Source organism: Salvia hispanica, chromosome 2 (genome assembly GCF_029641045.1).
Source record: "Salvia hispanica isolate PSC_SH4W2 chromosome 2, Shi_PSC_v1, whole genome shotgun sequence".
NCBI classification, from domain to species: Eukaryota; Viridiplantae; Streptophyta; class Magnoliopsida; order Lamiales; family Lamiaceae; genus Salvia; species Salvia hispanica.
In genome coordinates, this window is record NC_142693.1 from 13,056,668 (window position 1) to 13,082,440 (window position 25,773).

Sequence of the window (25,773 nt, forward strand, 5' to 3'; positions counted from 1 at the left end):
GAATTTAGAATACAGTTTAATACTATTATTTTTATTATTATTATTTTAAAGTATCAGGGTTTGACTTGATTAGTTTATTTGAATTTGATTTGTTCCCTAAATTATTGGATATCTTTTAGTATAACACATAGTATTATTTCTTTTTTATGATTTCTTCGTCTGGAGAAAACCGATTTCTCTCACACCTCAAAAATACTTGCAAACTCTCTTCCCTTCTGTTATCTCTCTTCTAATAATGTCTCTTATATGTACCAATTCCTAATTAAAATTTACATTATGTAGTTTTTGCTATTTAATTTTCAATATCCAATTAATATTCTATTTAATTTGTCATTATAGATTATCATTTTTTAGTCTGTTTTACTCAAGATATCTACTTTTTAGTCTGTCTCACGCACGCGTGCCTATTTGTTCAAAATGATGTTATTTACGCGAATAAAGTACTACATCTGTCTCATGTTACTCACACTTTTTATTTTCGGGCTATCTCAATTATTTGCACTATTTCTATTTTAACTAAATATTAGAATATTTAATTAAAATATTAAAATCAATTAAGTTTATTAAATATTAGTATCTTATTACAATTAAAATGTTAATTTAATTATTAAGATTAGTCATGCTTTAATTTACGCTGCTAAAAAAATACGAATAGCATAGGCAATAGAAAGTACTATACAATATTCGCTGATAATATAAAAGCAATTGGTTAATTTAGGTGTGAAAAAATGACAAGTCACAGCAGAGACGAAGATAAGGCTACTCCTGCATAAGCATTAAGCATGCTATCATTCCACCACCACTCATATCTCAACACCCAACTTTGATACAGATCTGCAAATACCAACATTTATTAATCTGGGTGCCAATTATTAGCTCTTTTCCCATTTCATTTTATCTTTAATTCTTAATTGCTAAATATTTTTGTTGAGTGTGACAAGTTTCTCACTTGGAATAAATTGGGGTTTCATACTCTCATTCGAAGGCGTATTAAATTTTTACTGTGAAGTATAAGCTCTTCGAAAAGAATTAGATATTTAGAAAGTGAAAATTACTTACTTAGGAGTAGTATCTAATATTTTATAGAGGGAATATCTTTTTTTTTTCTATGAACTTTGCCAAAGTATCATTTTAGGTCCGTAAACTTTAAAATTATCATTTGAGGTCTGTCAACTATGGATTAATATCAATTGAAATACATTTTTACTATTCCCAAGATTTTCTGAACGAAAATACCCTCAATATTTTTAAGGGTATATATTTTTAATAAATTTATCATATATTCTAATATTTTATAAATATCTTTACTATATATTTTTAATGAATTTTCTAAATATAATTTGACCTTCAATATTATCACTTAATTTTGTGACATGGAAGAAAAGATCCTTATTCAATTTTTTATTATTAAAGAAATTTTTTTATTTAATTTTAAAAAAATTTAATATAAAAAATTGAAGAAGCAATTTTACTTCCATGTCACAAATTAAGTGATAATATTGAAGGTCTAATTATATTTAGAAAATTCGTTAAAAAAATATATTGTAAAGATATTTATAAAAAAATATGAGTATATGATAAATGGGGAGTGATCAATTGCTAACTAATTAGCAATCTCAAACTAAGACTAAATCCTAGCCATTAAATTAGAAGATCTAACAGTTGAAATAATGTTACATGGATTATATTTTTAATTATGAAAATTAATAAATAAAATTAGAGGGTATTAACGTCAATTCTCTCTCATTAAAATCATCTTAAAACTTTAAATTTACGTAACTCTCTCGATTTAAATTATTTTTTCGCAAAAAATATATCAAACTAAAGATAATTTTATAAGGATTCCAACGAGATCTCAATTGTATATGTTCTGACGACGTTCGGATGATGAAATTTTATATTTTTTATTTTAGTTTTCGTAAATGTTGATAACCAGATTTTTATCAACAAATACATCAAAAACTCTCAATAAAACCATGTAAAAATCGCAATAAATATGTGTTGATATTTTCTTGTACTAGTGTTGTCATATTGTTGATATTTGTAATACACTATGTTGATATAAAAAAACATTCACGAATATTATCATATGATAATATAATGACGATATTACTCTTTTGTTGATATTTTGTCTACTAATTATTGAGATTCGTAAGATTTAATCTCATCCACTCATTTTAAAATTTAAGGGTGGAGATTTGGTCTTGATTTTGAATTAGGGTGCTATAAGTGTTAGAATATGACCCTATGATAAATTTATTAAAAATATATACTCTTTAAGGTGTTGAGAGTATTTTCGTCCTAAAAAATTTGAAAATAGTAAAAAAATATTTTAAATGATATTAATCCATAGTTGATAAACCTTAAATGATATTTTTAAAATTCACATATCTAAAATAATACTTTAATAAAATTCGTGGAAAAAAAAATAGTTCCCTCTATTTTATACTACTAGTAAATAAAATACCAACTAGTCAACCTCACTCAAAATGATACTCCTATTTCGAAGGGCACTTTTCATTAGTACATGACAAAATTCGGAAATTTCATTCTTATCTCATTACGTAAAGAGACATCTTAATTAATTGAAAAATAACGGCCGGATAAAATCAGCATTAAATGAGTATTTCTATACTCCACTTTTGTAATGAGTTACTAAAATTGTTGGTGGAACTTTTAATTAGTCGATAGGTATCAAATTTCACAACCTCATACTCCCTCCGTCCCCTCTTTTCTTAAATTTCTTTACCCCTTACTTTGTTCTTTTTTTTTAATTGTTTAATACTATAACCGTCCAAGAAAAATGACTCAGTGACACAAGATTTTAAATTTTGTTGAAAATAAAAGATAATTAATAAAATAGAGATAAAATTATGAATATTTTTCGTAATAGGAATCAAGACACACTCCAAAAGAAAAAAATAGGTCCTCTTCAATTAGAGAATTAGCATTTTTTTAAAAAAATACATGCAAAATAAAAATGACTCAATAATTTTGAGACAGAAAGAGTATATAATAGCCGCTCCGATACACCGTAAGTCATGTTATTAAAAAAAAGTTTAACGATTGATGAATTCTAAATTTCATATTAATATTAAACATAATTTTTATTAATTTAATGCTGCATTACGCGATTATTCTATCACATAATTATACATAAAGTAGTCTTTTCTGAATTCGTAAAATTTAGGAGTCAAATAAATGAAACAACATTAATGGGGACAATGGTATCCCACTAAACGTAGCACTATCACGTGAAATGTGGGTGGACGGGGTCCATGTCTCATAATCAAATTTGCAATGCAACTCCCAATTCATCTACACCTTTTTTTTTATCTACTGTTAATTAAACTACCCATTTCTTTTTCTTCTTTTTTTTACTGCGCCATCCTATTCTATGCCTTTCATTTACTCTACTAATTAAAGTTAAACTACCCATATCTTTTTACTGCGCCATCCAATTTAATTACCCCCTTCATCCTCCTCCATTAATTGTCATTTTCATCCATCTCATTTAATTAATTCTCTATTTTCACTTTTACAAAATAAATGACAAATAAATTTTAAAAGTATTTTTAATAATTCATTTCACTCATATTATATTATAAAATTGATATATAGAAATGAAATTTATATTTTATTAATTCTTTTAATTAATTTTTATTTATATTTCTTAAAATTCGTGCTGAAATCAAAGTGAGTAATGGTTGAGAAACTGATGGAGTATAATTTTTTATTCTAATAATCATACCACTGGATCATATTGCCGCATTCAGTAAGAACCAATAAAGTTCAAAGATTTTGAAAATGATATATTTCAGCCAAAGATCACCTTCATTTAGACATTACATTCTACTTGAATTCTAATAAAAAAATCGACCCATACAGTTTGTTTTTATTAGTAGTATATAATAATAGGGTATAATAAAGTCCCAAACCCCAATGCCCGAATAAGTCACAAAAATCCAATAGATTCTAACAAGATTCAATAAAATAAAACGCAAATGCTATAGTTTAGTGGCATACTTCTCAGCTACAAAATTATTAAAAATAAATGGATATAGATCTTCTGGCATATATTCATATTTAACTCTGAATATATATGGAAATCACAAAATACTTATCAGTCTATTGAGGTGTGATCTAATAATTAGATTAATATCACCTATCATCTAATACTATATACTTAATTTAATAATATAGTTCGACCAATAATATAGCTATAGTTTAATAATGCAGATTTTTAGTCTAATAATATGGTTCGATAGTTATTATCACAACCATCTCATTTAAGGATTCAAAAGTTATGCTCCATCTGTCCACGAATAGGAGTCCCGTTTTTCCATTTTAGTTCGTCCGCAAATAAGAGTCCCGATTCATAATTACTATAAATAGTAAAGAGGTCTCGCATTCCACTAACTCATTCCATTCACATAGCATTTAAAACTAATACTCTATATACAAGTGAGACCTCTATTCCACTAACTTTCTTCCACTCCTTTTTTTAACATTTATTTAAATTTGTATTAGAGAAAATGAAACTTTTATTTGCGGACGGAGGGAGCAGAAGTATTGTGTTTTATAGTACTCCGCTAAAAAGGTGTAAGAATCACACCCTGAAATCTCCTTCTTCTTGTTCACTATCCAAAATAAACATATAAATATATTATATATATCTACTATGCGTGCCATTCAAAGAAGGCATCAATATGCGGTAGACAATTAGTTTCGATAATTCAACATTCAACGAATAAATAAGTGTCATACTTTTGAGACTGAAGTGCTTTTATAATTATTTGGATAACGAGTGATATAAGTTATAATACTCTCTCCGTCTCAGCTAAGATGACACATTGCTTAGCCGGCACGAGATTTTAGGAGTTATTGATTAAAGTATTTAATTAGAGAGAGAAAAGGTGGCTATAAGTATTAAAGTAGAGAGATAAAGAAAGATGAATATTTTAATAGGAGTGAGAAAAAGTGGTTGAGTGTATTAATTGAAGAGAATAAGTTTCTTAAAAAGGAAATGTGTCATCTTAGTTGGGACAAACTAAAACGAAAAACGTGTCATCTTAAGCGGAACGGAGGGAGTAATAAACGTTACAGTACTATATTTTGTGTGAAGAAGTGCGAGGGCGAAGGACCATTCTATTTGAATTAAATAAAATCAAATTTAGTCACATTAATTACAAATAAACATGACCAGAAAAGGAAGTTGTGTTTATATATTTGTGGTAACTATTGACTTATCGCTTAAAAGCAAAATCTAGACACTAGTAATCACTGTGAACTGAAAAGTGAAACATTCACGTGTGGATGCCTGGAATTTAGAAGCCAAATTTATCTCCTAAAAAATTTAAATTGAAAAAAGAGAGATAATACCACTCATTTCGTCTAGTCATCAAACTTTACTCCAGTCTCCCGCCACGTGTTTTGTATTCATTTTTTTTATTTTTACTTTAACAAAATGTAAATATAAACAGTGGTATTAAAAACTAAAATAACAGAACGGGCTGTATATGTCATATCCGTAATTCTATTCACGTGGAGTGGGCCCCTACTTGAAAGCTCTCTATACGATGTTGACGTCTGAAACACGATGTGGTCCCCGCCTCATGTGCCCAGTTGAAGCTGCGATACCTTCGGCGCGTGCAGACTCACCGATACATTCAAGGTAAATAGTGGTGTGCGTAATTAGTTCGACGACGGGTTCATCGGTACAAAACAACCAATTCTTTACTTCGTTTTTTAGAATAACTCCACTATTTTTAAGCACTCACTTTACCCGCTCAACATGTTAATCCTTTTCTTTAAAAAAAATTATTCTATTTAAGATAATTTATTTTTTATATTTGAAAATATTTTTTTTCTCTCTCTTCTTATTAAAATATTCAACTACTTTTATTTCTACTTATTCTACTTAACAATTTTTTCTAAAATCAAATTACACTAAAAAATGTGGACATTTTGAGTGGGACAAAGGGAGCATATCGATAGAATTTCCTTCGTCCTAACTAAGTTGAGTCGTATTCATTTTTTAGATGTCTCAACCAAATTGAGTCATTTTATTTTTTGACAAAAAAACAAAACATCCAATTACTCTTATTTTACTTCATCACCTTCTTTATTCTCTTTTTATCTTTACTACTTTATTCTTTTATCATATATTTCAATATAATTTCTTATTTTCGTATCCAAGAGTTTTGACTTAACTTAGTTAGGACGGATGGAATACTTCATTTGTATTGTAAAAAATGATATACTCCCTGCGTTCTATGATGTCAAAATTTCTAATTCTTCCTTCGTCTCATTGAAAATGACTCACTTTTCTTTTTAGTTTATCTCAATCAAGATGACTCGTTAAAAAAAATGGAAGTACATTTATCTCTACTTTATTCTCTTTCTCTTATTTTACTCTCTCTATTTAACATATAAAATTTTGTGCCATTTAAAGAATGAGTCTATCTTTCCTGAGACAAAGATAGTACCAAGCGAAGTGCATAACATGATTTATAATCACTCCTAGATATTAAGTTCAAGTAAAAATGATGTCAAAAATGCAATTACTAAAAAATCAATTGAACACAAATAAGTAAAAATGAAATAACAATACAAAAATATAGGCATTAAAATCCTAAACTAAAATAATACTCCTACCAGTTTAATTTAATACAACTCCACAAAAATTAAAGTATAGATTTCTGAAAATATAGATACACACGTAAAAAGTAAGAAATCAAATACATGATCAGATTTAGATTGGCTTGGTAGTAGTGGAGTTTGGAATATGCTCTATTGGAAACAATTAAAACGTGTCTTGGGACTTGGGTGATACCGCCATTTTATTAGAGTATCTTTCGGGATGATTTAGTCATTTCATTTCTTAATTAAAAACAACATATTTTTCTGATTGATTTTTACTTTCTTTATTTCTCTTACCTTTTTTATTTTTTACATTATTCTTCATTTATTTAACTCGTTTAAAAGCATCCACAATAGCAAACTAGCAATCAGCTAACGGTGCTAGATCATAGATGAGAGCTCGTCCTACTTCGAGATGTCCGTCGCGTTAGCCTAACGCAATAATGGACGTCCCCATGCCCTTCCCGCTAGCTCGTGTTCTAGTTCGCTATTGCGAATGCTCTAACACAAGTATTTTTAAATTATGTGCCGAAAAGAATCATATTCAGTCCAGCGAAATGGAGTGAGTAGTAATTAGTGGTATTTACTATGAGTAATTTACTTTTACAAGTTAAAAGTATTTTCCTCAACCCTCTTCTTCAAGAATTATATCTTCTCTATTAGTTCAATGGGGAAGGATCCCCAGTTGTGTACAGTAGAGGGATGTGTTTAAAACACAGCAGTTGTAAATAAAACGCAGGTTTATTTGTTTTTATTTTTTATCTTTTTGTTTTTCTTTTATTTAATAAGTATTTATGTACTTAGAAAATAACATCTGCATGCACAACAGTTAGATCCATTTCCTTAGTAACCTCTCCTTCCGCAGACTATTTTTGTCAAATCTTATTTATTGGCGATCAGCGGTTTCATGGGCTTCATTGTTCCCACTTTTCAATTATTTGCTGATATGCATGCATCAAGCATTCCTTTAATAAAAGTGAAATTGAAAGTGAATTAAGTTTATAGCATATCTCAGTTCAAGCTTAATAATTGTTACTTAAATCATTTTTTTACTGCTTAATCCATAACTTCTAACAATTGGAATGTACATATTAGTACAAATTTTCAATCTTTTTTCATATGTCTCATCATTGGTCAAAATTGAAAATAGTAATATCACAATATCTAATACGATATGAAAACAAAATGAAGTTATTTTGACAAAACAATGTTATTAGCTTATTATATACTCCCTCCGTCCCATAAGAATATGCACTCTTTACTTTTTAGTTCGTCCCATAAGAATATGCATTTTCTAATTTTAGAAACTATTTTCTCTCTAATGAGGTGAGACTCATTCTCTACTACAATACTTTAATTATTTTTTATGTCTATATCTCTCTTACTTTACCAATTTGCATCAAAATCCGCACCGAATCTAAAGTGTATATTCTTTGGGAACGGAGGGAGTATTGTGTACGTTAAAATTAAAGATGTTGATATATCTGAAACGATGTAATATTGTTGTGATATCATATTTGATTTTGCTATATTAATTTCAATATTGACCAACTGTGTGACCATTGAAAAAAGATATAAAATTGTGATTTTATATTTCAATTCCAAAAGTTATAAAATTGACCAAAATTTAATAAAAAATTATAATTTAAATAACAATTATCATTTCAAGAGGCTTTTTTTAGTACATGAAGACTTTAGAGATGACTTTAGAGATGAATTGTCATTTTGAAAAGTAGGTAGAGAACAGAGAAGTAGCCAGAACAAGAAGAACGAGACACATCTTAAACATCCAATTCTATAATAAGAATGAGGCGCACCCTATTTTGAACGACAACATGCATGAAGGACTGGATCCAAGTAAGAAATATCAGATCTGACCAAAGGGAATTAAGCTCATAACAGTGCGACAAAAAACAATCCCAATGATATTTAGACGACACTTGAAAACACGAAAGAGCCAACATTTGTAGAGCTTGTATTAATAATCCTTCAATAAACAAACGTATCATATGAGCGAGAAGAAAAAGCAAAGCACCTCTTATTTCTATGAGGTCTTGAGGAGAACTTGTGACATCTCAATGCAGTTGTACTACGGAGTACCATTTTTTTTAGTGGATCCCACGTTTCACTAACTTATTCTTACTCATATTTTATTATTAAATTAATATATAAAAGTAGAATTCAAATGCTATCAATTTTTTCAACCTACCTACTATTACATTTCTTATAACTCGTGTCAAATAAAATGGTGACAAATTCTAGGAGACTGAGGTAGACGTCACCACGGTTCGTGAACCGCCGGTTCCCGGTTCCGAACCGGCGGTTCCGGTTCAAAAAAAGCCTGAACCTGAACCGGCCCGCCTAGCTTCCGGCGGTTCCGGTTCATGAACCGGTTCATTCACGGTTCGTAGCCGGTTCAAGACCGGCGGTTTTCAGACGGTTCCGGTCCGGTTCCGGGCCGGTTCGCCGGTTCAATTTCGTTTTTTTTTTTGTTTTTTTTTTAAAATTTATTCATTTATTCATTTATAGTGCTAATTACAAATTACATCTTGTAGTTGTAGTGTTCTACTTACTAATTACTATCGAATAAATAAATATAACGAAAATGACAATTGACAAATAGAGTAGAAGTCGACATTGGAGTTGGACAATTGGAATTTTGTTGATACAAGAGTAGTGAGGGATGACCGGATGATTATGATAGACAATTGAAGTAAATTATAAGAACAATTTGCACAAATATAGTAAACAACTTGAGCAATTAGAGAGAATGGAGATAGAGATGAGAGAAATTGTGAGATTGAGAAGAGAAATCCTTGTTAACACAAGAATGGGGTGAGTAGAAATGAAGGGGAGAGGGGGTATTTATAGGAGAAAAAATCAGATTTAATTAAAAAAAAAAAATAAAAAATAAAAAATTGAATTTTCGAAAATTTGAATCCGGCCGGTTTACCGCCTGAACCGCCGGTTTCGCGAAATCGCCGGTTTCTGACACGAAACCGCCGGTTTCTGGCCGGTTTCTGACACGAAACCGACGGTTTCTAGCCGTTCTGCCACCCTACGCTGCAACCCTATGCCTAGACCGCCTGAAAAGCTGCCGGAACCGGCGGTTTCTGGCCGGTTCCAGACCAAACCGCCGGTTTGGTCGCCGGTTTCTGACAGAAACCGCCGGTTTCCTGCCACCCTCCGCCTGCAACCCTACGCTGCCACCACCTGCCGCCTGAAAAGCTGCCGGAACCGCCGGTTCCGGTTCTTATTTTTCCGCGAACCTGAACCGGCCCGCCTAAACCGCCGACTCCTATCCGGTTCCGAACCGCCACCGCGGTTCCGGTTCACGGTTCCGAACCGCCGGTGACGATTCCGGGCCGGTTCGGACGGACCGGTTCGGTTTGGTGACGTCTAGACTGAGGGAGCACAAAAAGTTAGTTCGTCACGTACTTACAAGTATGAAGTTTTATACTGTTATTGTACCAAAAAGCAAGTTACACAATATGTTGACATTTTTCAATCTATTAACTATTTTTTCTTTTAATATCTTATACTTTACATATTATACACTAAAATTTATGTTATTAAATATTATTAATTTTCATAGAATGGAGAAAGTATTTTTCTCCCACTATCATGAAACAGTTAAAAATTTTGTAACGTAACCGGCTTAACTCAAGTCCATATGTATCATTAAAAGTGACATTTTTTTTTTTGAATTATTACATTAAATAATATGTTTCTTAAAATAGAAATAATATGTAAAAAAAAAATTCTTCAATATAGTAACTAGGGGTGGGAATACGGATATCGGGTTTTGGATTTACCCATACCCGACCCGTTACCACAGGGTTTTGGATACCCAATATCCAATTTTATGGGATTGAGTATTGAAATTTGAGATAAATCGGGTATTGGATAACCCGAATGGATATCGGGTATTACCCGAATTTCCAATTTATTATTTAAAAGCATTTTTTAAATTAGGTTTAGGCGTTTAGCAATGACTGCTTCTATATTTTGCTTAGTTGTTTAATGACTTTTACGTATTGCACAACCAACTCATGTGGTTTTATATTTAATTTAATTTAATTATTTTGACTTTGAATTATATTATTGGTTGCTTCTACAATTATATTAAATGTGTAACTTTTATTATTTTACTTACATATTGCATAACCAATCCTCAAAAATATAATTGTATACTATAAAATAAATGAAACATTAAAGATATTTGTCAATTTAAATATTTCTATATTTATATTAATATATAAAATTTGAATTTTTTTATTAGTTATTAACACATGTAAAGAATCGGGTATTTGGGTACCCGATACGTCGGGTATGGATACCCGGGGCGGGTATTGAAGTACTCGAAAATATATCGAGGTGGGTTTTGGATAGACATTTCGATGATTTTTGGGTTTGGATACCCGGTTTTTCGAGTCGGGTATCCACGGATACCCATATTCCCACCCCTAAAAGTAACTCTCAAATTAAAACTATATAAAATATAATAAATGCTTAATTTATACTCCCTTCGTCCCGGCCTAAGTGAGACATTGTCCTTTTTAGTACGTCCCAACTTAAGTGATACGTTTCCTTTTTTTGGCAACAATCAATTCACTCCTCTCTCCTACTTTATTATTTTATCTATCCTACTTTATTATCTCTTTCTATATTTTACTTTTATCTCTTTCTATCTAAATTCTTGTCTAAATTGTTGTATCAAGATGGTAGTGATTAGTAATGTGAAGAGGGAGGACTAAATTGGAGATACCGAATAGTGGTACGTTATCTCATCAAATAGTTCCCCTTTCCATGTTCCTTTCTTGAAGCTCGAGCCACCCCTCACGAGCCCTCCTTTTTCCATCGCTCCTCTTCGTCTCTCCTATTTTCCCCCAATTAAATTATTCCAGAAACCGGCTTCTAAATTTCATGACTTTCGAGTTTTAACTCACCCACTTGCACTCCTCCATGTTTCTCTAACCAATTGCCCACAGCTAATTTCCTTTTTTCCCAAACTAAAAAAATATCCCTCCAAAAATGAAGCGAGATCGTGATCGCGGCAAGGCCGCCGCCTCCGCCTCCGCCAAACCCAGCATGTGGCCGGAGCCTCAGCCCGACGCCGGCATGGACGAGCTCTTCGCCGTGCTCGGATACAAGGTCAAGTCCTCCGACATGGCTGACGTCGCCGAGAAGCTCGAGCAGCTGGAGATGGCCATGGGCACCACCGCCGATGACGGCGTTTCCGTCCTCGCCGACGACACCGTCCACTACAACCCCTCCGACCTCTCCGGCTGGGTCGACAACATGCTCACCGAGCTCACCGGCGAATCGTCTGCAACCAATTTCGCCGGCGAAGACGATTTGCGCGCGATTGCCGGCGGCGCCATTTTCGACTCGGAGAACGGCTGCAAGAGGATGAAGGCGGCGGCGGACGTCAGATCTGAATTCGGCGAGGATTCATCAGCGGTGCAGCCGCGGGCGGTGGTGGTGGACTCGCAGGAGACGGGTGTGCGGCTGGTGCACACGCTCATGGCGTGCGCGGAGGCGGTGCAGCAGGAGAACATGAAGCTGGCCGACGCGCTCGTGAAGCACGTGGGGCTACTCGCGGTGTCGCAGATCGGCGCTATGCGGAAAGTCGCCACTTACTTCGCGGAGGCTCTGGCGAGAAGGATTTACAAGATCTACCCGGAGGAGCCGCTCGATTCTTCCTTATCCGATATTTTGCAGATGCATTTCTACGAAACCGGTCCCTATCTCAAATTCGCACATTTCACCGCGAATCAGGCGATTCTGGAGGCTTTCGCCGGCGCGAATCGTGTTCATGTGATCGATTTCAGCTTGAGGCAGGGGATGCAGTGGCCGGCGCTGATGCAGGCGCTGGCTCTGCGGCCCGGGGGCCCGCCGGCGTTCAGGTTGACCGGGATCGGGCCGCCGCAGCCCGATAACAGCGATGCCTTGCAGCAGGTAGGGTGGAAATTGGCGCAGCTAGCTGAAACGATAGGCGTGGAGTTCGAATTCCGTGGATTCGTGACGAATTCGCTGGCCGATCTGGATGCGGAGATGCTGGAAATTAGGGCGGGCGACGAGGAGGAGACGGTGGCGGTGAATTCCGTTTTCGAGCTGCACCAGCTGCTGGCCCGGCCCGGCGCGGTTGAGAAGGTTCTGAATTCGATCAAGGCGATGCGGCCGAAGATCGTGACGGTGGTGGAGCAGGAGGCGAACCACAACGGCGGCGCGTTTCTGGACCGGTTCAACGAGTCGCTGCACTACTACTCGACCATGTTCGACTCGCTGGAGTCAGACGGCGGCGGGGGTCAGGATCTGATGATGACGGAGGTGTACCTGGGGCGGCAGATATGCAACGTGGTGGCCTGCGACGGGCCGGAGCGGGTGGAGCGGCACGAGACGCTGGAGCAGTGGCGGGCGAGGATGGACTCGGCCGGGTTCGACCCGGTCCAACTCGGATCCAACGCGTTCAAGCAGGCGAGCATGCTGCTCGCCTACTTCTCCAGCGGAGAGGGCTACATGGTGGAGGAAAGAGACGGGTGCCTGATGCTCGGGTGGCACACTCGCCCGCTCATCGCCACCTCGGCGTGGCGGATCGCGGCTGCGGAAGACTGAGTTGACTCGGTGAGTGGCGCAGGGTAGGCCACCAAGTGAGAGTGAGTGACTGTGAGAGAGAGACTGACCTGGAATCTACCCAAATCCTGGCTTTTTACTTTTTCACTACTAAGTCAACCTCTTTTCTCTTAAACCTTTTTCCCCAATTTTTTTTTTTTGGTTTGGTACATTATTTAAGCTTATGATACTCTTTTTATTTTATTTTGTACTGTTTCTTTGCTCTATTTTAATGTATGTGTAAAAGAGTGGAATAACGTAGTGACCTTATGTGTAATGTCATTTATTTCTTTTGACTTTAATAAGAGTATAACATTAAGCGTGGAAGCACACTCCTGAATCCTCTCCATTAATGTTATTGCTAAACATTTGCAATTAAATCTAATGCAATTATTTCAAAAGTTACACAAATTTAAGTTTATTTTTGCATGGGAGTATAGTACTGCTAATTAATGTACGAGGAATAACAAATCCCGCATTAACTAAGCGACGTCGTTGAGTGTAAAGGGCATTCATTTGCATGTACCTTTAACATTGTTGTGATTAAAAGTGATAGTCCTATAATAAATTAAATGATAAATTTGACTTAGTTTATATTCGGACAAGGTATATGTACTTATAATTTTCTGCACATTCTAATTACTAGATAAAGAATACTACGGCTGATAAATACTAACAGGCTCTTTTCCCTTTTATTTTGTAGTAGGTCTTTTGTACTTTGCGGGGCCTATTTAGGTACCATATGTTGATTCGTTTTTTAATTGATGTCCTCATATTATTATATGGTCCTAATATAAATACTCCTTTTAGAGCATCTCGGACTTCCCCGACGCCTTTCCCCGTCGCCCTTCCCAAATACACCTCCTGCCACGTCATAAGGACTTCCCACTTCCCGCATGGACTTCCCGCAATTAAAAAAAATCACAAATTCACAAATATTCAATTTAGAGTTTTTTTAAAAAAAATTAAAAAAATTAAAATACCGGACGTCCGCACGTTGCCACAATGGCGGACGTCCGCCCGCCCTTCCCGCGAAGGTTCCCATGTCCTCACGGGACGTCCGCGTCCTCCTCTTCGTGCCACAATGGCGCCCTTCCTCGACAGACTTCCCGAAAACCTCTGCGAAGGGCGACGGAAAGTCCGCCGTTGGAGATGGTCTCTTTATCTTAATTGAGATATGTTACTCCAATTTATTTATGGGAGGAGCAGTCTTTAATAAAAATGTATCCATCACACTATAAAAAATGATTAATTATGTTTCGCAAAATCCCATTGACACCTTGGTACTTTCAATTTAATATGGAGTGGTATTTGTCAATGATTGGCCTGCATTTATTAATTACTCTTGATGATATTAAATCTAGATCGTGTAGATAATGATAAGTTTAACATCAATTTTTCGACTAAATCATAAATAAAGAAAACACAAAGGTTTTGATTACCGTTTGGTAAGTTGTCACATTTTTTCACCAAACATTATCCCTAAGAGTGAAAATAAAGCCGTATTAGCGGATGATTAAGAGGTGATTAAGACGTGGCGGTCCATTCCAGATGATTAAGACATGATAATTGATTTTATTCACTTCCTTTTATTCTCTTTGCATATAAATTAGGTTAGCGATCGAAACACTTTTCAGAATTTTAACCCTTTTAGAGGAATTTAGATAAGCATTTTTGCATTTTACACTATACTTTATGGAATGTTATTTATGTCAACTCTACCTCAATTATCACGATAAAATAACAAAGTTGTATTTTCACTCTATATTAGATCAGTGAGGACGTTTGAAACATTTTTTGAACTTTATGAAACTTAAAACAACAAAGTTGTACTCTCAATATTTGTTTACTTTTTTAATATTATATTAAATTTATGAAACTAAAGGAATAAAAAAAAAACTAAAGAAATAATAAAGGAATTAAAAAAAATTAAAGAATGAGACTCGTGAGTAGTGTAGAAATGGTGAATTGTGAGTGTTGTGCTGTGTGAATACTGTTACTATCACTACATTTGTTAATTAAGTAAGAAGTAAGTCAAAATAAATGTTATCAATCTATGCATAACAAATTATGAAGTAAGTCAAAATAAATGTTATCTATCTATGCATAATAGTACTTCATCCGTTCCATGCTACTCGCACTTTTCTATTTCAGTTCGCTCCGAACTACACGTACTTTTCTGTTTCGGTCCGCCTGAACTAATTGCACTATTTTTACTTTAAATAAAAACACATTAAGATATTAGAATTATAATAATAATTCTAATTTAATTAAGTGTTTCCTTATATATTCCACTTAAAAAATACTAATTTAATTATAATAGTTACTCAGTTCTTAATTTACGCCTAAAATAAAATGTGCGGATACCGTAGGAGACGGATGGAGTAATATTAAAATGCATATTATTATGATATATATACATTGCACTATCTAGAAATATAGTTATACTACTACAATTACATAGTACAATTTTTTTTTTGGAAAAATAAACATACATTATCGACGAATTTCGTCCATTATAATTAAATTGGAATGAAACTAATGTGTGCAATTTTACTGTTTGTGGGTGTTTGAGTTATCATTTTAGAGTAGAATATATTAACAACAATGTTGGAATTATTTTTTAAATTTCTATACGAGTTATTGTTATTTGAGTTGTCATTTTATAACGAGTTATTGACTTTTGCAATATTCTCGAATTACTTAAATCAAAATGGTGTTTGTTTATCTTTTATTTAAATTTTGTAATTTGTAAATTAGAAATAATCTCATTATTAAATTATATCAATACAGCTAATTTTTCTTTTATGGAGTATACGGTTTGTTTTTTGTCAAATAAAAAATATGGTTTCAATGAAAGTGGTAGATTCTTGGTATTCTACTTCTCAAAATAAGATAGCTAGGCTAATTTTACTGTTTCCCTATATCCGAAGAAGGTCTTCATTGGAATTTTTCCAAGTTTCGAATATAGAAATAGGTTTAATATATTTTTTGTTATAATAATGGGTTTAATTGGACTCCACTTTAACATATATTAATAGTAATACAAACTAAGAAACGACAATTCAATACAATATGAAATTAGGTACTTATTTGAGTACTCAAATTCGCCAGAGTAAAATTTTAGAGAGGAGTATAATTTTAACCATGAGTAAAAGCAAGCAAATAAGAAAGAGAAGAAAATATCAAGTCAAAAAGGGAATATGACACTTTATATATAGAGAGATAGGGCCATATGGCTTTAGTGATGTAGGACAATGAAGCCATGCCTCAACCCATGTGCATGTCCTAAAACTATATGCAATAATTAGTGAAAACATCAAATTTGAACCTGAAAATAGAGATTGTTCCCATTTCTTGGTTCAACAAGTTGGAGACCCCACCTAAAATGGAGTGTGTTTACTGCTATGCAGGCAAGGAAACCCCCACTTCCAACTAATATACATAATGGGAAATACATAGTGCTCACTAATTTATGACATTATCTTGCTTGCTCAAAACCATACCTCTTATGTGACTCTCTCATTAACACAATGCCACCATGTCCGATAGTGACCACTGAATGCAACTGATTTCGATTGGATAGTAACATCTATGCCAACTGTTTAAACTCAGAAGAGATGGCACAATCCTAGTTAATTAGGTCCACTCTTTATTTTTGTTAGGTGCTATCTTTATTTATTTTAGTTACATGAGAATGAGATATACTCTCATATGAATCTTATTCTAAATTTGTTAGGATTTATTTAAATATTTAGATTATTATAAATATATATGTCCACATTATTGAGTGTCATAAAATTTTAGGAGGAGTTGTAAGATGGAGTAAGTAAAGTAAAAAAGTACTAGTTGAATATTTTAATGAGGAGATATGAGAAAGGGAATTGTTTCTATGGCATAGAATTTTAGGAGGAGTTGTAAGATGGGGTAAGTAAAGTGAAAAAAGTAGTTGAATATTTTAATGAGGAGATATGAGAGAGGGAATTGTTTCTATATATAGAAAGTGGACATCTTGAGTGAGACAAACTAAAAAAGAAACGTGGGCATCTTGAATGGGACAGAGGGAGTAGTATCTCTTTCGTCTAATCTTTCATATCACATTCTCACCTACATCGAAATCGCCTTTCACGGCCTTCTCTCTCCATTTGCCTCTTAATAACTGGGTTCAAAAGCACTCGAAGTTGATACTCCATTTCAATTTTTCTTAGTTTTCACTTAGGCCATTTATGCATTAGCTTAATAGATTAATGAAATTTATAGTATTTGATTTATGCGAACTTAATAAGTTCCAAATATGTTTCCATGTGAGTTGGGTCAGTTAGGAGATCATGATTGCTAATAAACGGAATCTCTAATCAATAAATTAGATTTCACAATAATTGAAATAATACTAGGAGTATTTGGGCTTATCAATTAGTACTCGAAAAGGCCTTTTGCTCCAGAAAAACTTGTCTCACCGGCCCAAACCATGTCTTATTAATAAATAATGCAATTTTCTGCTATTTGTCCTCCTCCATAGATCTCAATTCCAATAATAATTGCATAATTGACAATTCAAGTTTTAAGTAATTCAATATTTCAAACTTGTTTCAATTTAATATTAACAATATCAATCCAAAATATTTAATAATAAAAAATTACTCCATCATTGCCCTATTAGTGGCACCAATTTACTTTTTCGTCCATCCTCTATTATTTGACACGCTTACTTTTTACTATTTTTGGTAATGAACCAATATTCCACCAACACATTCTAATAACATTTTATTATAAAATTGATATAATAAAAGTAGGATTCACATTCTACTATATTTTTCTACTCACTTTAAATTTCATTTCTTAAAATTTGTATTTCTTAAAATTCATGTTAAATAAACCAATGTCAATTAATGGGGAAAAGAGTGAACACTAATGTGGTGGCTAAGTCAACTATAACAACCCAAAAAACATTAAATATAATTGAAAAACAAGTACAAGTTGGTGGAGTAGGCAATCCCAGGACCGAAAATACTGGGTGCAACACCTTAAACAATTAGCTAGTACTTACTAATTATAGTAGAACACAAATCGGGGATATACTAATCTACGCTCATAGATAGTAAATCCCTCAGAGTTACATTCTAAACAGCCCAATCTATAATTGAGGGAGTTGAATTATTAATAAGAAAAAGCAAATGGCATTTCTAATTAGAGATTTTGAAATTAAGGGCATTTTGGGCGGCCCTCTTTGGTCTTCCAGTTGTTGTAGCAAGGGCATATTTCCTTGTGCCCATAAACTCCGGGCGGCACGCAACGACACGTAGCGCAGCACTTCTGGCAGTAGAGCATACAAGGTTTCTTGTGCGACGTTGCCGAGCACCGGTACGTGCATCGTGGTTTGCAGGCTATTGCACAAAACAAAACCCAAAATATATGGTTCAAAATCAAATCCAAATGAGCACATGATGTTGGTACAAATTGAGTCAAAATTGCATTATTTCTTACCTTTGAGAGGGAGATTAGTGTACCGGCCCTGTTCAAAAAGATACTCATATAAGTATACAAAATCAAAGATCCCAATTCTATCACATATGCCAAAAGTGTAGCTGATTTTGTTCTATTTCTATATAAAATGTGAAAAATTTATAAACAATTTTTTAAAAAAATATATATTGAACAAAATTACTAACCTCAACAACATTGGAGAGGGTGATCAAGAAAAGAAGTGACAAAACCAGCAACAAAGTGTTGTAGGGGCGTGCTCCCATCTTGCTCTAAAAATTAATTAACACAAGAAGCAAAATTTGTATGAAATGAAGTAGTGAGAGTGAGAAATGTGTGATTAATTGTAGATATTTATAGGCAAATATCGATGTTTAAGGCGTAGATTTAGGAAAAAATCATATGCAGAAATAAAGTCCATGAAATATCGATCCACTAACGGCGCCGTGTTTGTTGTGCTCTCTTATTTGCAATTTGTTGTTACCCTTTTTGGGCATGTTACTTATGACATTTTTTTCTTGCTTTTGCGTGCTTATTGAAATAACGGTCTGTTTGCAGTTTAAACAGTTAATATTTTACTACTTCCTTTAATCTCAAAATAATTACCTTTTAATATTAGTATCTATCACTCAGATTGCTTGTAAAGTAGAGAAACATTTATCTAATTTAAGAAGTATTTGGGTGGTCTCGTGATGGTTCAATCGGAAATAACCAAAATCTCTAACTATCACAAGATATTAACGTAAAAAATAATGAAATGCAATTTTGTTAAGTTGACTCTTTTTTAGGATGATATTGTATTTATGGCTTTTGTATTTTTTACACGCCTTTCATAGCTGTATTTTAAATGCATTTTTACCAAATGTAGTTTCACACCATAAATTTGAATCGTTTGCGTATATGACTTTTTTATTTGGAATGTAGCAAATAATTAATTACAACGACTTTGAATTTTAATTTTCAACTGATTATTTATTTTGTTGTCTAAATTATGATTTTTGTCTTCACTTTTCATCAAAAAATTTCATTGTATAATATTTTCTAATATCACTACTTGGATTATTTTCACTATTTGAAATTAAGATTTCAAAATTTATATATATAAAGAAGTTATTTTAGCTTTTCCCGTATATGTTATTTTTACTAAAATAACTCAGAGGCTTTAAGAATATGCAGTTCTAAGACCATCTTTCAATTCATCGAAACTCATTTTTAGTGTGTAAAACTGCTTCAATGATAGGGAAGAAAGGTGCTTTGTCGAAGTAAATTCGTTATTACTCCCTTCGCCTGAAACGTATAAATTATTTTTTTATTAATCTGTCTATGAAAAATATTAATTTTCTAATTATGGTATAGTTAAACAACATAATACCTCTACACATCATTTTATTTACAACTTAGATCATTATACTACACGGGTCATATTCTAATGCTTATAGCACCCTAATTCAAAATCAAGACCAAATCTCCACCCTTAAATTTTAAAATGAGTGCATGAGATTAAATCTTACGAATCTCAATAAATAGTAGACAAAATATCAACAAAAGGGTAATATCATCATTATGTTATCATATGATAATTTTCGTGAATGTTTTTTTATATCAACATAGTGTATTACAAATATCAACAATATGACATAAGAATATCAACACTAGTACAAGAAAATATCAACACATATTTATTGAGATTTTTACATGATTTTATTGAGATTTTTACATGGTTTTATTGAGAGTTTTTGTTGTATTTGTTGATAAAAATCTGGTTATCAACATTTACGAAAACTAAAATAAAAATATCAAATTTCATCATTCGAACGTCGTCAGAACATATGCAATTACGATCTCGTTGGAATCCTTATAATATTATCTTTAATTTGATATATTTTTTGTGAAAAATAATTTAAATCAAGAGAGTTACGTAAATTTAAAGTTTGAGGATGATTTTAATGAGAGGGAATTGACATTAATACCCTCTAATTTTATTTATTAATTTTCTTAACCACTAGATCTTCTAATCTAATAACTAAGATTTAGTCTTAGTTTGGAATTGCTAATTAGTTAGCAATTGATCACTCCCCTATACTACTACTCACACTACCATTTAACTCTCTCTCTTATTTTACTAATTATATGTTAAATATTCACATTTAATATTTATCCACGTATTCTATACAAATTTCGCACTATATAATAAGATGAATTTATATTTAAAAAATTTGATGTATGGATATTTTTGATAAAAAAGAAAGGCTCAAACCATTTAAAAATAATGAGCTAAAGAGTACAATAGCTTGAACAAAAACTAAAGTTCCCGAAAAGTAAAAAAAACAACACAAAAATTAACATATCAAGCACAACATTGCAACCTCAAAATAAGCAAGCCCAATAAGAGCACTCAACAAACCAAAAGACCGTAGCAAAGGGCAAACATCCACAACAAAGTTGAAAAGCCACAACTCACTAGGCATACTTCATTTGTCTCCTAACCATCTTATAGCTTTAGGTAAGTCCTTTACTCCATGATCCAAGCCTCCAAATAAGTAGTTTTTTCTCAACATCCCAATTTGGTTTCATCTTTTCAAAGATTATTTTATTCCTGAGCCACCAGATTGACCAAGAGATCATATAGAAGAAAGAGCTTCAAATTCTCTTACCAAATTTCTTTAATGGTATGGCCACCCATGTAATAAAGCAAGATAATAGATCATTGGACATGCCGTGAGATTCCAGCAATTGCATTCAAAAAATACCACAAGCTTGTGGAAAATTTGCAATTAAAAATTATATGGTCAATTATTTCAGGTTCTTCTTTACACAAGGCGCAAAGCTCGTTTTCGATACTAGGGTAGCTAATTCTAAAGAGTCTCTGCTTGGTGCTCTGTGTGCTACAAGACAAACCAAACTAATAGTAGTGAAAGCGGTGAATTGGTGTACAGATGATAGTATGAGATTAGACTAATGGTGCGCACATGTAATAACTTGTCCATTAATTTCGCAGTGTCAACTGATAAGTACGGTGATCGATTTATTGGGTAGCTTAAAACAAATTAAATTAACAAATAAAGAAAAATTGTTGGACAACATGCTAATTTTGTAATTAGGTACGTAGCGGTTGCCCCAATACAGATGCATAACCATATCCTATTTTTAATCTATTTCAATTTATCTTTATTTTTTGGTTTTGAAAAGTGTAATTGTATTTACGTTCCCTAGCCCATTATATTGTAAAGTCCTCAAACTAATTACCATCTATATCGTGCGCCAATAAGCAAATATACTCCTTTATCCAATTAAATAATACATTTACTTTTCGAGACAATATTATATCAAGTGATGCTTCCGCAATTAAGTAAAAAGTAAATAAAATAAGAAAGAAAAAAACCAAATACGATGTTATTTTTATTTTAGAAAATATATCAGGATAACTTAAAGAGCAAACATTGAGTACTCTCTTCGCTCTCTCATAGTTGAGTAATTTTTATATTTTGGAAAGTTCCCTTAGAGTTTATTCATTTTCTTATGTAGCAACTTTTTTCTCTTTCTTACGTTACTCTCTTTTACTTTATTCTCTCTATTTTATTCACTTTTTACTTTGTCCTCTCTATCCTTTTCTTTCTCTTACTTTTTTTATCGATTTATTTAATACATTCAACATCCCTTTCTTAAACTCTATGCCGAAAAGTTTTGCCTCAACATATACGAGTGAGACCCATATTCTACTAACTTCTTTTCACCTACTTTCTTAACATTTCTTAAAACCCGTTACGCCAAGAAATGAGACTTCTAACGGCAGACGAATATGAGGTGAAAAATATCCTTTTAGGTATCCAAACTATATAAAAATATCGCGAGGTAGAATAAGTATCATACCTAGTGGTCAGGTACCCCAATTTAACGAATGGATAAAATTATCTCCATACCTTTGGGACATTTTCAGTGGAAAAATAGCTTAAATAGTAAAAATACCATGAATTATATTACTCCTTAATCCAGAGACTATCCATGATATTTTTAAAGTTTATGGATCATTTGAGTATTACTTATCATTAAAATTGTGGAATTATGTTTAAAACAAAAAATATTGGAAATATAAAAAATAAGTTTTCTAATCTAAATAAAAATAATAATCACAATTGTACAAATAAATTTACATACCTAATTATAAAGTTAGAGAAAGTGAATATATACGATAGATAATTTGTTAGGGGTGCATCAGTAATTAGGGTGATAATCATATAATTTAGAAAGCCATTTTAGGTATTATTCATATAATACAACTAATTATAAATCAGCGAAAGTGAATATCTATGATAGATATTATGTTTGAGGTGCATTAGAATGATAATTATAATTAGGGTGATAACCATAATAACTTTTCCAAAACTATCATTTAAGGGATCATACTCTCTAAAATGTTATTGCATACTGAATTTAAATAATCGTGAAACTATTATTTTATGGATGAAAAATATTATTTTTGCTAAAAGATAATTGTATGCTGAATTTATGTTATATTAAGTATGAGTATCATTTTATACATGTAATATATCATTTTATTGATGAAGAGTATCATTTTTATGGAAACATAATCATTTTATACAGACATAATATTATTTTATTAAGAGTAAAGGCCAAAATTGGTCCTGAACATATGGTCGTTTTACCTTTTTGGTCATAAACAATATCTTTTGGATTTTTTGGTCATGAACATATGGAATTTTGATCATTTTGGTCCTGGACTAACTATTCCGTTAAAAACTTAACGGTCAACGGATTTAATCCAGATTTGGACCAAATTAGACTTTTAATTCTGATTTTTTACTCCCTAATTAATTCCCTAATTAAAATTAGTAGATATTCATTAATGCACAGCAGCTGCTCTGTGATGGAATCTTGTTTTGCTATTGTTGTTATTAATAATAGTATTAGCAGTCTCCTCGTCAAAATTGGAAGGGCGAGGGGTGGGGCCACGGGAAGGTAAAGCCTCTCGGCGCCGAAGTTGGAGTTGCGGTGGGCCATCATGGAGTAGAAACAGTGTGGTTGAAGCTGGAGCCTCTCGGGGTGGGGTTTCGGGAGGATTGGAGGGAGTAGATCTTGGCGTTGGTGAGATTGGAGGGGCGGGGGGTGTTGGAGGAGAACCCATGGAGCATCTGGAGAAGATGTCGGATCTGGAGGCGTTGGATTTTCAGACGGTGACGTGGAGTTTCTGTCTTCTTTGACTTCGGCCTCCGTCACGAGGGGGTGGCAGCCGTCGAGGGACATGACGTCGGAGTCGATGTGGATGGAGACGATGGAGGGTGTTGGGGAGGGTGGATATTAATTAGGGAATAATTAGGGAGTTAAAAATCAAAATTAAAAGTCTAATTTGGTCAAAATCTGGATTAAATCCGTTGACCGTTAAGTTTTTAACGGAATAGTTAGTCCAGGACCAAAATGATCAAATTTGCATATGTTCAGGACCAGAGAATCCAAAAAATAATGTTTAGGACCAAAAAGGTAAAACGACCATATGTTCAGAACCAATTTTGGCCTTTACTCTTTTATTAATTACAAACATCATTTTATACATGCATGGAGGATATCATTTTCTTGAATGCATACATCAGTTTATACATGTTGAAAGAAATATCATTTTATTAATTGTAGGTTATCATTTTTATATTGTTATTATGATTATACTCCTAAATTTGGGTCATCATATGATCATAATTCTACCATGCCTTATTATAAATTTATACTTGTGTTTTTAATGTGTGCATCAACAAATGTAACTTTCAAGCTTTATATTCGTGTGCACCTTTTAACACTTGATCAACTGGTCCCAAAAGATAGCTAAATACGTATGTTACATTACATTACTTCTTCTATGTTATTTTCAATGTTAGTTTTTGAAATTCTTCATATAATAATGAAAAATGAATGCCTATAAGTTTATCAAGTGTTGATGGACAGCCCCTCTAAAAAAATAGTGATTGATAGCTAAAATCAATGTTTTCATATTTTATGCAATTATTAAATAAATTTTTTTGGCAGTTATATGAACCAATAAATTAAGTACTACTACAAGATCAATACAAAAATATGCATAAATAATTTCGAAATTGCAAGTATAGCCCAACCCAACATCTGAAGCCATATAAATCTCTCAGGTCATCATATTATTATTATTATTATAGTACCTCATCCGTCCCATAAAAATACGTGCACTTATAATTTTCATTCGTCCTATAAAAATATGGACATTCTAATTGTAAAAAGTGTTGGGGTTTGGTGCCCCTTGCATAACGGAAGTCATGCATACACAAATAAATCGGATCTACAGATCTATTTGACCGATTATGGGATTAATTGATTCACATGCTAAACAATCAATTACATACAAGGACGCACATAAATCATGCTTTAAGAAATTAAACCCTAATTCATGATATTCTACGGTTTAGGATTACCGAATAGATTCTCCGAAGAATCGACGATGACTTGCGCCTCGACGATGGCTTGCGTCTTCTCCACATGAAGATCTTCGTACTCAACCAGGAATCTTCTAATCTGTATCCTGAACTCATATAATGACCTTTGGGTGGGCAAAAGCTTATCAAAATGGAAAAGAGCTTGACTAGACATAAGACAGAATTCCCACCAGAAGGGAGTGGATTTTTTTCGTCTCCTCTGGAGAGAGGGAACGCGAAATTTTGTTCTTAATTATTGATAAAAATCAATCGATTAGTCTTCTATTCAGTCTCCTTTATATAGAGTTATGATGGACCAGATTAGGGATCCATGGAAGTTGGACTTGGGCCAAACCTGTTGGACTTTTAATAATTAAATTGAGCCCCAATTTAATACAAGTCCAATAGAATATTATTATCATCCACTATAGTATAATAATATTTATTGTCCGTCCAATCCCAAATTACGAGTAATCTCTTTAATTTATTATTTCTCGTGTTTAAGATATAAACATCCATTAATTAATTTAAGTCTGTTATTTGACTTTAATTAATTAATATCTTTTTCCAAGAGTTTTCTAATTCA

At 33.0% G+C, this 25,773-nt stretch overlaps 2 protein-coding genes across 2 annotated transcripts; one reads left to right on the plus strand and one right to left on the minus strand.

Moving 5' to 3' along the window:
* Positions 1-11,386: 11,386 nt before the first annotated feature.
* On the plus strand, positions 11,387-13,584 carry LOC125221724 (DELLA protein GAI-like). The gene has a single exon (XM_048123943.2). The coding sequence runs from the start codon at positions 11,677-11,679 to the stop codon at positions 13,258-13,260; it is 1,584 nt and encodes a 527-aa protein (XP_047979900.2). The 5' UTR covers positions 11,387-11,676; the 3' UTR covers positions 13,261-13,584.
* A 4,603-nt stretch (positions 13,585-18,187) lies between these two features.
* On the minus strand, positions 18,188-19,080 carry LOC125202074 (protein RSI-1-like). Its single transcript, XM_048100395.2, has 3 exons — positions 18,927-19,080; positions 18,742-18,769; positions 18,188-18,641 (listed from the first exon to the last, which is right to left on the minus strand). Exons 1-3 carry the CDS (start codon positions 19,002-19,004, stop codon positions 18,460-18,462), a joined length of 288 nt encoding a protein of 95 aa, XP_047956352.1. The 5' UTR covers positions 19,005-19,080; the 3' UTR covers positions 18,188-18,459.
* Positions 19,081-25,773: the final 6,693 nt, after the last annotated feature.